The 12,692-nt window shown below is 37.6% G+C and overlaps 1 protein-coding gene across 1 annotated transcript in view; it reads right to left on the bottom strand.

The window, feature by feature from the left end:
• LOC145692045 (uncharacterized) overlaps positions 1-8,918 on the bottom strand; it is a 34,606-nt gene extending 25,688 nt beyond the window's left edge. Inside the window, exon 1 of the mRNA XM_081767337.1 lies at positions 8,790-8,918. Coding sequence (XP_081623463.1) covers positions 8,790-8,904 — 115 coding nt within the window. The 5' untranslated portion in view covers positions 8,905-8,918. The remainder of the gene's footprint in view (positions 1-8,789) is intronic.
• Positions 8,919-12,692: the final 3,774 nt, after the last annotated feature.

Raw genomic sequence — 12,692 nt, 5'->3', positions numbered from 1 at the left:
AATATCTTCCCACTAGCTGGGGTACGGAAATCGCGCCAAGATTTCAAATTGCTTTTAAAATGTAATTCCCCTACGTATGTGATATGTTAATTATTTACTAAAAAATCTAAATTCAAACATCTAAAATGAAAACAAGAAAAAATTAATAACATTAAACTAATAGTAAGTCAGTGATAAGGTTTGCAACACAAATGCACAGCTGACTGAGGTATGAAGTACTACGTTGAGCAAAGACACACACATACACACACACAAAGAATCAATCAGCTGTGTGTCGTCCGTCATTCATCGACATTAACAGGTGATCGAAAATGCAGCGATTATCTTATCAAAACAAAGAAAGAAAAACGTGTTATCTATTCTTTGCTGAACAGTTAAAAGCTAGAAGCAAAAATGAGTTTAAAAGAAATGCGTAGTTCTTCTTTTCATTTTTTCCATGCATCACCAAAACTAAAAGCAAAAAAGAAAAAAAATGAATACATGTTTATCGCTTAGAAATGCGTCGCTCTCCTAGGAGAAAAAATTGTATCAACATACAAAGTCTTGGTTACTTTTTTTTCCTATGATTGCTATTTCTACTTTGATAATTACGGTTTGTTCATCTATTCCTACAATGATAACTACTACGTACAAAAATACTCTTAATGTTGTCACACAAGTTGCGGTTCCTGTCTAGTTTGTGATAACTCAGGTTACGTGGCCGTGATTTACGACTCCTTCTGTTTCTATTACTGCCTTTTTGAGTGCGGTCTTGGTTCTGATTCCCTTTAAATTTCGTATTGTTTACGCTCCGGTCTGCGTATCTTTGCCTATTGCTAAAACTGTAACCTCGTTTGCGCTTTTTCACTCTGTCGTTGGTGGTAGCTATTGTTGTGCGCTTACGACTTCTGTCGTCTACAATCATATGTTCGTAATTTTCACTACTACTACTATTAGGGATGTTATTAGATTCTGAATAGATAAAATCGTTGCCAGATCTTTTACGAGGTTGGTTTAGACTACCTGTCTCTGGTTGGAGTTCAGATTTCTGCGTTTCCTTTTCATTAGGAGTGTTAGTCTCTAGCTCAGGTTCCAATTCCAATGTTTTGTTTACACTAGGAATACCAGTCACTAACTGAGGTTCAAATTCCGGTGTTTCGTATCCAGTAGGAACATCTGACTGTAACTGGGGTTCACATTCCGGTGTTTTGTTTTCAGCAGTTTCCGTTTGCTGACTATTTTCACGAAACACGTCCCGTAAAGCATCTATCTTCTGCCCTAATTCGCTCTTTGCCTCTTTCTCTAATCTGTCAATATTCTCTTTATTTCGATTTATATATCTATCAACATTCTCTTTAAACTCAGCACGGCTCTCTTTCATTTCTTTCTCTAATCTATCAATATTCTCTTTAAAAAGCAAACTTATCTTAGTAAACAAATCTGCTTCGTTGTATGCCATCTTGAACAAAAATAAACTTGAAAAAACATATGGTTAGAATTACCTGAGAGAGAAACTTTTTTTCAAATTCCTTGTACTAAACTAAAAGAGAAATGGTATATTAAAATATAGATCTTAAAAGTATTCGAGCACCAACGGTCTCGATTCGGGTCCCTGTTCGGGCGCCATTTATTTATAACCAACAGGAGTGCGGGTTGCTGTTCGGGCGACATTTATTTGTAATCGACTGTAGTTCGTGGTCCCTGTTCGGGCGCCATTTATTTTGTAATCGCCTGGGTGTTAAGTCGCTGTTCGGGCGGCCACTTATTTGTAACCGTCCTCACTTCGGGTCACTGTTCGAGCGAACATTTATTTGTAACCACCCCGCGTAATCTGGTCGCTGTCCGTGGCTCGTGGTCCTACCAATAAGTATCTTCCGGATACTTTAACTTACCTGGACAGGACGATGAAGGACTTCTCCAAGAAAAGGTTACAAACTGTTTCCAAATTGCTCGTCGGTCTCAATAATGAGATGAGCATTAGGCGCCGAGATGTTCGGGTGTCTCGTCTCGAAAACCTCACGGACGATCAGACGGTCATCCAGACCATAACGCACACAAACATCACTCATACAAACAACGAAAACACACTGGATTAAATGACACTATACTTATTTATTAGAACACTATTCTATAAAAAAAATAGCAAAGAGGAATGGACACAACAGTGAACACTGAGGAAGTATAAGAATTTTCGTTGCTGAAATAACACTTTGCCCTTTTCAGGCAATATAGCCCTTTATATAAATATGATTATGATTCAGATATCACCACAAATGCTTCTCTCACACCATTGACACACTTGGGGGATTAGCACTGGGGAAAAGTTGTCTGGATCGTCCCACGATGAATCCAGTTGTTACGCTGAACAGTCCTGCAGCGTAAAGGTGAATCTTCAGTAAATAAACGAAAAGAAAATCTCCATAGTGAAATACTGATATTGGAGGGCGCGTATATAACTTTTTAAACGCACAAGGTCTGCGGACCTGGGATTTCACTAGTTGGGGCTAGCCGTAAGAAATCGTCCTTCACCGGCTAAATAGCTTGTGCCCCTTCACAAAACTTAACCCACGCAACGTGCGTGGTGGCTGCGTACAACACCGGAATCGAACTCCTCGAGCATCCAAGCTCAAGCTACGGGTTGCAATGATCAACGGAAAAGTGTTGGCAGTTCATTTCGAAAATCACTCAGTTACTCACCTGTATGCACATACAAACAGAATATAGAAAACAATTTATGTTAATTTTAGTCAACTGCCTATAATGCACTAGACAAGGCGATAACACTGGCGTGAGAAAGTACAGATAACGGGCTACGAAACAACGCAGTTGGTGCCACTTTGGTTACTGGAACATCTGGTCAGCCCGTATTTCTCTAATCTATTGTAATGTTTCCATAAGCGATTAAAGAAAGCACTTAATTCAGTTCCCAATAACTATAGACTATATACTGTGTATATAATGAGTCAGGGAGAAACACTGAAATGGTTCGTCACTAGCTGAAATGTTCTCAGCAAAAACAATGTTTAAATATATATATGAGAAAACGATGAAAGACTCCTTTGTCCAATTGTGTGGGAAAGAAGCAATTCCCACCAAATAAAGAACTTACGTGCGTTGTAGAATAAAGTATAAATCGAAAATAATAATCACTGTCTTTACGAAATATACAGTGTCCACAAAAATTCTTCTATAACCTGGTAGCGGTTATATTGTTAGGACGATAAAATGAGGATATGTTGGTAAGTATTTTAATAACAAACCATGAAGAAATCTCGAGTAAAATAATATAAAAAAAATATTGAAAAAGATTTTATAATGTATTTACGTTCTTCCTCTGTTTATTCAAATATAACAATTTTCCTTTCATTATGACCTCAACTATTAAAAAGTACATATTCATTATTATAAAAAGTATATACTTAATAATGTCTTGTAAAATATTTTACAATATCTGCTTTCCTTTCTCTGTTGAATCAAATGTTAACAGAACTTTCTTCCCACATAAATTTTTGTTTTTATTATTCCGTCAACTACTGTCTGTTCCAAATGACAGGTTAAAGGATTTTTTTTTTTTTTTGAAATAACGTTTGATACTGCAAGGAAGGGATGACGAAAAATTATGATAAAAAATCTCCACACTGTTACAGAACGGCACTACGCTTTCCGAAGCTTGAAATCTCCCTGACTAGAAATTCTGAAAAATCGGTAACCTTTCTAGAAATTTTAAATTCGCTGACTCTTTCAGGATATCTCACTGACTTCGCCACCATGTATTGCAAATAATACAAATCTCCTCATAAAAAGAGTAACCAAAAGCTTCCTGTAATTTATTTTTAACTCTGATTCTTCTTTTTCTCATTTCATTTTGTTTTATTCTTTCTTATTTTTTTCATTTCTGGTCTCGAAGGAAAGGTTCCCGGACCTCCCGGACCCCCCCCCCTTCTTGGCTATGTGCCTGACCTAAGGAAATTTAGTTGAGGTTTGAAAGAAGATATTTTAATAAGTTTTTAACGTATCAACTCCTTTCAAGATCACTCTCTAATACAATGACCAAGCTAAGTTATTGTAAGACCACGATACTGTAGGTTATTATTAAAAATAAACGCGGAGGTTTTTGTTTTACAGGGGTTCATTACTCATGTAATTTACAGTAGAAACCATTGCAAGCCACATGAAGAAACTCAAAAGAAGATACTCGAAATACACAACGAATAAAATAAACAAAACTCGTTTGATTCATAATATGAAAATAATATTATTTTGAATATCAGTCTTTTTATTCATTCAGCTTCATCCCCACTGTCGTCATTCATGCGTTGCTGTGCATCTTCATGATTTCTCGGCCACTGCTACAATTGATGATAAAACTCGGAATATCCAACATTGGAGAAAGATATCCTGAGAATCTTTGATTTCTAATGAAAGGAAACTTACCAGTATACTGCATCGCTCACTTTCGGTAATTTTTGAAAACCACTTTAATCTACACCGGCAATCATCACCTGTTCTTACAGCTGGAATATACTTGCTAGAATATGATGTATGTGGCAGTCCTTTAACTTTTAGCTTGTTTCATAGCATTTCTCTGGTACTTCTCAGCATGCCGAATTCCCTTTCGTTTCTTGGTTTGCGGAGATTCATCGTCGCTACTTCCAGAAATGGCAAAGTCAACTAATCACAACACAAGATGAACATGTTCAACAGAGCGCCAACATCCACGACGAACGAACGATATAACTATTACAACGTACTGTGTCGTACTAGGCATCTAATCACAAAGACGCATTTTAGCGGGAAAAGTGTAACAAATGACTGTCTGTAGCGCGTTCAACAAAAGAGTTTTCTTCAGTAGTAGTATGTGTTACAAACTGCATTCAGTTGCTTCAATCATCGTCTTCCTTATGGGGCGTTTACACTTAGTCGATTTAGTCGCACGACTAAATCGACTCGCTGCATTTGCGACTAAATCGAAGCAACTAGGCCGAATCAGATTGATGGATATGTTCAATTACTTCAACCACAGAAAATAGAACGTCTTTTAATTCAGTTGCCAGTCGATTAGTCGCCTTCGATCAACAAGCGATTAAGTTGAAGTCCCGTTTACACGGTCGATTAAGTTGAAAGTGACGTCAATTCGACTGAATCGAACGCAAATCGACTAAGTGTAAACGCCCCATTAGCCTACAGGGCTTAATCGTTTGCCATTAAACTAAAATACTTCATTTTATTTAAGCAGCGAGGCTATATGAGAGGTGAGCCTACTGATTAACGTGAAACCCGAACCACATGAGCTCCCACCGGGAATCGAACGCCGGGTCTCCCAGGCCAAAGGCGCGTACGCTAACCGCTTAGCTACGGGGGAACTTGTTACTTTGATTAAAATGTGTATTATAATGGGGGTGGCCAACACTTTTAGGAAAAATTTAGTTTCTCACGATGTTGTAATAAAATTATAATATTTTTGGCATTGAATTTAAAGTTGTAACACTTTTGCAGTAATTCTAAAATTGTATTGCTATAACATTGAGTCTAAAGTTGTGATATTTTGCATTGCGTATTTTGATTCGTTTAGGCTGTAATTTGCATATAGCTTTTTTGCATTTGTGATGTATTTTAACACTTATTAATAGTAATTTTATTTAGTCTAATTTATATGTGTATTTTGTATCTGAATTGCATTTTTGTGTGTTACATCTGTTAATTGTAATTTGCATTAGTCTAAAAGTGTAACTTTTTGTGATTTTTTAAAGTTAAATTTGTTAATAGCAGTATGCTTGTAATCTAAAATTGGAGTTATACGTTTTAAATTCATTTTATGTAATGCATTTAGTCTGATAATACAATTTTAGTTTTTAACTCCCCCCTCTCCCTGTTGTAAAAATGTGAGTCACTGAGTCGTTCAAATGAATCGATTCTTTTTAGTGAGCGAACTATTGAGCGGCGATCTCAGAGGTGAATCGGTTTGCCCATCAGTAAGCTGTCAGTTTCCTCTAGAGAAATCGGTTTCTTGGGGTTTAAAGGGAAGTTACACGAGTAATGACAGTGCATTTTGGAGAACTCCGGTCATTGTCCTGACATCTTGAGCCTCGTTCTGTAGCGATTTGCGTCAACGCAATGCAAATTTTGTGTTTTACCAAGACCTAGGTCTAGGTTTTACAGTATTTTACGATAGTCGGCACAGCTGTTATATATACTTGTTTCATTACTTGCGTTACTTTGCGAAGGCTCTTGCAGACTGAGGCTCCTTCATTGGCTAATCACATATTTCAGTGTTCTTTATTACTAGAACAACTTCCACTTACTCTAGTGAGTAGGGTTACAAAGCTATCCAAACAAAATGTAGGGACACTTCATGCAGCAAATGAAGATAGAGATGTCGTTTTTCCGTAATAATAAGATAATACAAGTCATTCTAGTGAAGAGGAAATCATGTTTATTTACTTGATAAAAGGAAAATGTGTTGTAAGGGTTTCTTTTGTTTTGAAGATTGTATAATTACATAAAAACTAAACGAGAATAATAATAATAATAATAATAATAATAATAATAATAATAATAATAATAATAATAATAATAATAATAATAATAATAATACTGTAATGTACAGGTGTTATAAAGGATAGCGGTAACCCAAACCATCAAACCAGTATACGCCACTGGTGAGACCCTACAGTTTGAAGTGGGATCTGAACTACTGAATTGCGTTCAATACTCCCCGACCGGGAAACAAATCTGGGACCTTGCTCACCGAAGGCACAACCTCTAGCCACTGGACTAAGGACAAGGACTAACAAGAGATATAGACTAATACACTGAATCAGTGCTTTCCAAATTGTGGTCTTCGAAGTCTGCTTTTGTGATCTTCTAACATCGAACATTCGTACAAAAAGGATGAAAAATAGAATTCTTTAAGAGAGTTGCATAACAATCGCTATCAGAGGTTTCGGTGTATAATTCACCTCGTAAATCAACACACAATTGAAAAATAAATATTTAAAATATTAATATATACATAGGCCTATACACAGAAATCATCCTTATCCTAAAATTAAACGAAATTGAGTACATTAATTCACTTGACGAAATTCCACATACGCCATTGCAGTTGATAATCTCAGATATAGATTATACCGAAAAATCTGAAGCTAAGGTTACAAGGCTGATATTTCTGGTGTTCCGTCTGTTATAGAGGAATGACGAGTGTGCAGTAATTTTAAATACATGGAGTTGGCAACTATTCAGAGTTTCAACCACCCGCCACCTACGGCGCTAGTCACAAATAGTGACTTGTTTGGAAAACTGCTTCGCGAAGAAGTCCGTTCAGTTATTCGATTTCTGTGGGTGAAACATGTGACCGTGCCTGAAATTCACTGGCAGCTGGTGGAGGTTTACGGAGAAGCCGTAATGTCTCGTCAGGATGTCGCAAAATGGTGTTCAAAGTTTGTGGCTGGTAGAGAAAACGTCCTCATACAGCCCAGAGCATCACTACGATGTTGAAGCGGTTTCGCTCGGACATCATCGACCACCCTCCCTACAGCCCGCACCTCGATCCAAGCGATTTTCACCTGTTTTCGCACTTGAAGGAGCACCTAGAAGGCTGTAGCTTAGCTTTAGACTAGGAGGTAAAACACTTCCTGACAATGTAGCTGAACACGCAAGGACAGAATGTTTATCAGGGGGGAATCTTTAAACTCATCCCACAATACGACAAATGCCCCAACCGATATGGAGACTATGTCGAAAAATAACCTAATGTATGTTCTATCTGTTGGCTGTATTGGTTGTATGATAGAATATATACAAGTTTCACTGCAGGCTCTCTAACCTTACTTTCCGATCACCCTTCGTATATTTCATTAAAGTAAATATTATACAAATTCTAATAGTTTATATAGATATAGTACTATAAAACAATTTTCTTATATTAATAACAATATACAGCCAACAGAATTTTAATTTATGCTATTTTAAAAACATATGCATTCTGTTATTAACATATGCTCCTCTCTAAAAATATTTTGGAAGGAGTGCATTGTAGAACATTATGACTGATAAAAGTGGACCTCACTTGAAAGAAGTTTGAGAAACGCTACACTAAGTAAATTTACAAATACGGACAGTCAGTGGAATAAAGTTATAGGAATAAGCTTTTTTTAATTTTCTATTTTTTATTTTTATTTATTTTTTTAAAAATATTTATTAGCTTCAATCTTTTTCATTTTATTATGTTTTAACTGCCTATCTGCAGGGTAGAATTAGTAGCTACAAAAACAATTATTAAAAATGCTTAGCACCAAGGGGGCCCATGTTGTGGTTTTCAGGGAGGGGCAAGAATGTGCGTCATTTCAAATGTAGTCTCAGATTTTGTGGTAAATATTCTAAAAAATCTATTGGGTTTTGCATCTTGCGAAGTACAATTTCCTCTAGAGGGGGGTAAGCACCCCACCTTGCCTCCCCTGATGGGCGCCCTTGCTTAGCACTATATTACGTTACCAACAGATTTATTTAACAAGAATTTTAGAAATGATCCAAAAAAATGGGTCAAAAGATTGCGATCTTGGCCAAAAATTTTAGGAATGATCAAAAAAATGCATCAAAATATTGCGATCTTGACCAATATTAGTTTTTGGATAAAATTTTTAAACGGTCCCTAAATCGAGTTTTCGTATTTTCTACGAAATAAGCACATCATATTGAATTAACTGATAGCTTGGGTTTGGCTACACTGTATGTAGTTATCCATATAATAAGGTGTACAAGAAAATTTTTGATTGAAATATATTGGATCTTTTGATCCAAAAAGTACTTACCCAAACTCAAAGAACAATAAAGGCTAGCAAAGGAAACGAATGCGAGCCTCATTTTTGTTTCACAAGCAAAATGTTCGGAAGCACTACTTGTGCAAAGACTGAAAGTAAAATCCATTGTCTTTTGCTTGCAAACAGACCCTAATTAAACAACCTGTTTTCGTTGATAAAGAGAGGTCAGTGAATTCAAGTAAATAGATTGTGTTATTATCTAAATGTATACCGTAAAACAGCAGGAGGGATAAATATTATGATATTACAAAGAAAGAAAAGGAAAATAAAGAACCTCCATTTGAACTCAAGCAAAGCCAAAGGATCTAAAACCTCAACGGAAGTCCATTGTAATATGGCTTTCTTACAGTGACTTTATACCTAGCACAACATAAAAATAAAGTTAAAATAATATAACATGCCATTACGTAGAGTCAAATGTTTAATATTTTAGGTAGAAAGATATTGCGTTAAAAATTCCGGTTGCTTCAATGCCATAGGTCATAGACATCAAATCATTGTAGACGAGTTAAACCCTATAACCCAATGGTATTTAGTGACTCCGCGTAACGTAGTCGCTAACAGTCTCGCCTTCGGTGCGAGCTCTCCCGGGTTCGATTCCCGGTGGGGCATTCGGTCGAAAAGTTTAAAAAGCTTTTTCAGGACAGCAACCCTGAATGAGGTTTTCCTCATTCACACCAGGCAAATGTCGGGGTGGTACCTAACTTATAGGTCCCAGGTCCCTTCCCTTTCCCTGGATTGTGTGCTGGCAGAGAGACGTTATCTCTCATACGTAAGGGGCTAAATGGCCACAGATGCCAAAAGCCCAGAAATCTAAATCCTAAATCCTAATCAGTGCCGTGCTGTGAAAACTCAGCGCCCAGGGCGAGCGTATACGAAGGCGCCCCCTACATATGAGTTTGATCGAGGTCCAAGTAATTTTTCCTCTCTTTTTTCTTCTTTTCTCCCAAATTGTGCGCCCCCTTACTTCAGCGCCCGGGGCTCTTTCCCCGTTCACCCTCCCCAGTGCACGGCACTGATCCCAATGGTATTTAATCTTGCTTTCTCTCTCATTTTTTTCTTTTTGCGTATCCTTAATCATACTTTTCCATTCAAGAGTATATAACCTAGAGGTGTTCCAAAACCCGGTTTACCAGTTTCGGTTCGGTTTGTAGTTTAAACCGAATCAAATCGGTTTGGATTTCAAACCGGTTCGGTTCGGTTCGGTTCAGTTTTTAAACTGTTCGGTTCAGTTTAAGAACTGTTGGGCCCTTTTTGAGGACTGTTTTGTTCGGTTTCAGTTCAATATTCGAAATCGAAGAAAATGTAGTCTGCATTATTAGGATCCGTTCACTCAGAGATTATAATAAAGCTGAATGTTATGTTTTCGGAATTACTTTATTCAGGTAAAAATTATTTCGATATTACTGAAGCAATTGAGGATTCGTACTGTGTGGGTACTTTTACTGATGCTTTGGAAATTGGAATAAAATTCTTAATATCAATAGGAAGACAACTTTACGGTATGGGTGGATTTAGGAGATATACCGTGGAAAGGGAAGCAGTTACTTGAAGGGTAGATGCTATTCCAGGAGAAGCTACTTTTAGAATGAAACATTAAACTCCTCCTGAAATGACTGGGGGGGGGGCATGCTTTACGCCCCTGATTTAACTTAGTCTTGATTGAAACTATAGATAACTATAACTTCAGATGTCATCACACAGTGGCGTATTTAGGGGGGTGGCTTCCGGGCTTAAGCCCCCCCCCCGAAATCTTACTTAATATAGTAAAGTAAATGAAATATCTTGCAGAATTTTCACATTTCCAGGCAAAGCCCCCCCCCCCGAAAGTTAGCAAAGCCCCTCCCGAAACAAAATCGTAAATACGCCACTTCTGTTTGTTAACATGTGATGGCATCACATGTTAACAAACAGAATAAAGGATGTACTTCTTTGAAGTCACTTAATAAAATTTAACGGTTTTAACAACGTACGTTATCTCTATTTTCTTTTCTCATTGATTTATATGGGCATTATTTTTATATTTTCTTTAAAATAATTTAGTGTTTTAGTGATTTCTTTCACAATCCTTGTTAAATGTTTATTGTTTGTTTAAAACGAAGTAGCATTAGATATACAGCATTTTTTTTTTTAAATACGACTATTAAGTTCCTTTTTGTCTGATGTTGGCGAAACTTTAGATATAATTCACAAATTGAGGGAGGCCCTAAATGCGATTTGCGTTGAGAATGTATGAATTTAAACTTCACATTGGATTCTGGAGATCCCGCTCATTCCTTGTAATCGCGATTATCTGATCTAATATTTCACTGAACGAGGGGCACACCCACGGGGGGCCTATCGGGACGGACCCCTTAACTCCGTAACTTGACATACATTTGTACACTTTCTTCATAAAATTATACTAGTTTAGCAGATAAATACTTGATATAGACTAAAGATTTGACCTTACTCATTGTCTGTACTATTTATTTTCTGATAAACGCAATCGAATTTTATCGTTTTTCCTGAGAAAGGAAATGGGAATACTACCACATTATCTTTTTCCCAGGATGAACGAAGGAGGAGAAAAAATAAATATGATGGTTCTTCCTGAGGTAAAATAGTCCCCCGTTCGGATATCCGGTTAGGGACTACTCCGGGAAGAATCATCAAAGGAGAAAATTAGGGATGCGCACGACACAAGATTTGAGGCTGTCTCGTCTCGAAAATGTGGGGGCCGCGGTGGCTCAGTGGTAGAGCAATCACCTCTGGTACATGGGGTCTCGGGTTCAAACCCTGCTCCCGCCAAGTGAACTTTGTGGTGGACAAACACCGTGTGCGTGGGTTTTCTCGGGGTTCTCCCGTTTCCTTCCACTTTCTTCATTTCATTCGTCTCTCATCATCATCGCCTCCTTTAGCCTTACCGGCATAACCGTGGGACGTAAAACTCAAAAATTTCATTTCATTCGTCTCGAAAATGTGCTGTAAAAGTGATGTCTCGACTCGAAAATGTATTCTTTTCTATTGGAAGAGCTGTGTCTCGACTCGAATTTTATCAGGAAAATTCTGTATCGACTCGTCTGGTGCGCATCCCTAGAGAAAATAATAATTTTCATTTCAGCATGGCTACCTGGATCGTACGAACTCTATGACGTGCAGAGCTCATCCGTGGCTAAGCGGTTAGCGTACGCGCCTTTGGCGTGGGAGGCCCGGGTTCGATTCCCGGCGGGAGCTCATGTGGTTCGGATTCCACGTTAATCAGTAGGTCCACGTCTCATATAGCCTCGCTGCTGAACGGGACGTTAAACTCAAAATCAACTCAACTCTATGACGTGCAGGTAAACTTGAGAATTTAAAAATGGAAACGGACAAATGTAAAATGGACATACTGGGCTTGAGGGAAGTGAGATTACCAGGAAAAAATGAGACAATATTCGGAAATTACAGAATATTCTATTCGAGTGGCGTTAAGGCCAAGAATGGTGTCGGGACAGCAATGAAGAACGAAGTAGCAAGAAGTGTAAGCAAAGTGGAATACTACAGTAACCGCTTAATGTTTGTGAAACCACATGCAAAACCAGTGGATATTGTGATAATAGAAGTGTATATGCCAGCAACCGACCATGAGGATAATGAAGTAGAAGTATTGTATGACAAGATTAGTGACATTTTGCATCAGGAAGGAAGAGGTAAAGCGGTCCATACACGTACACACATGCATGAAGAAACCTCCCAACATGCATGATAAATGATAAAACCACGGGCAAATTGATCGTGTGTGGCCTCATTCATGCATGTGGGAAATTTTCAAACTTTTCTGTAAACTTGAATAATGATTTTGCCGTTCTTCATGTATGTTTATCGTGTATGTGCTCGTTCATGCAAGCTGCTTGTTTTACATTTAGATTCTCC

Source organism: Thermobia domestica, chromosome 8 (genome assembly GCF_964235325.1).
Source record: "Thermobia domestica chromosome 8, izTheDome1.hap1.1, whole genome shotgun sequence".
Classification (NCBI taxonomy): Eukaryota; Metazoa; Arthropoda; class Insecta; order Zygentoma; family Lepismatidae; genus Thermobia; species Thermobia domestica.
Note: the sequence above shows the minus strand (reverse complement) of the source record. Positions and strands in the feature narration are given on the sequence as shown.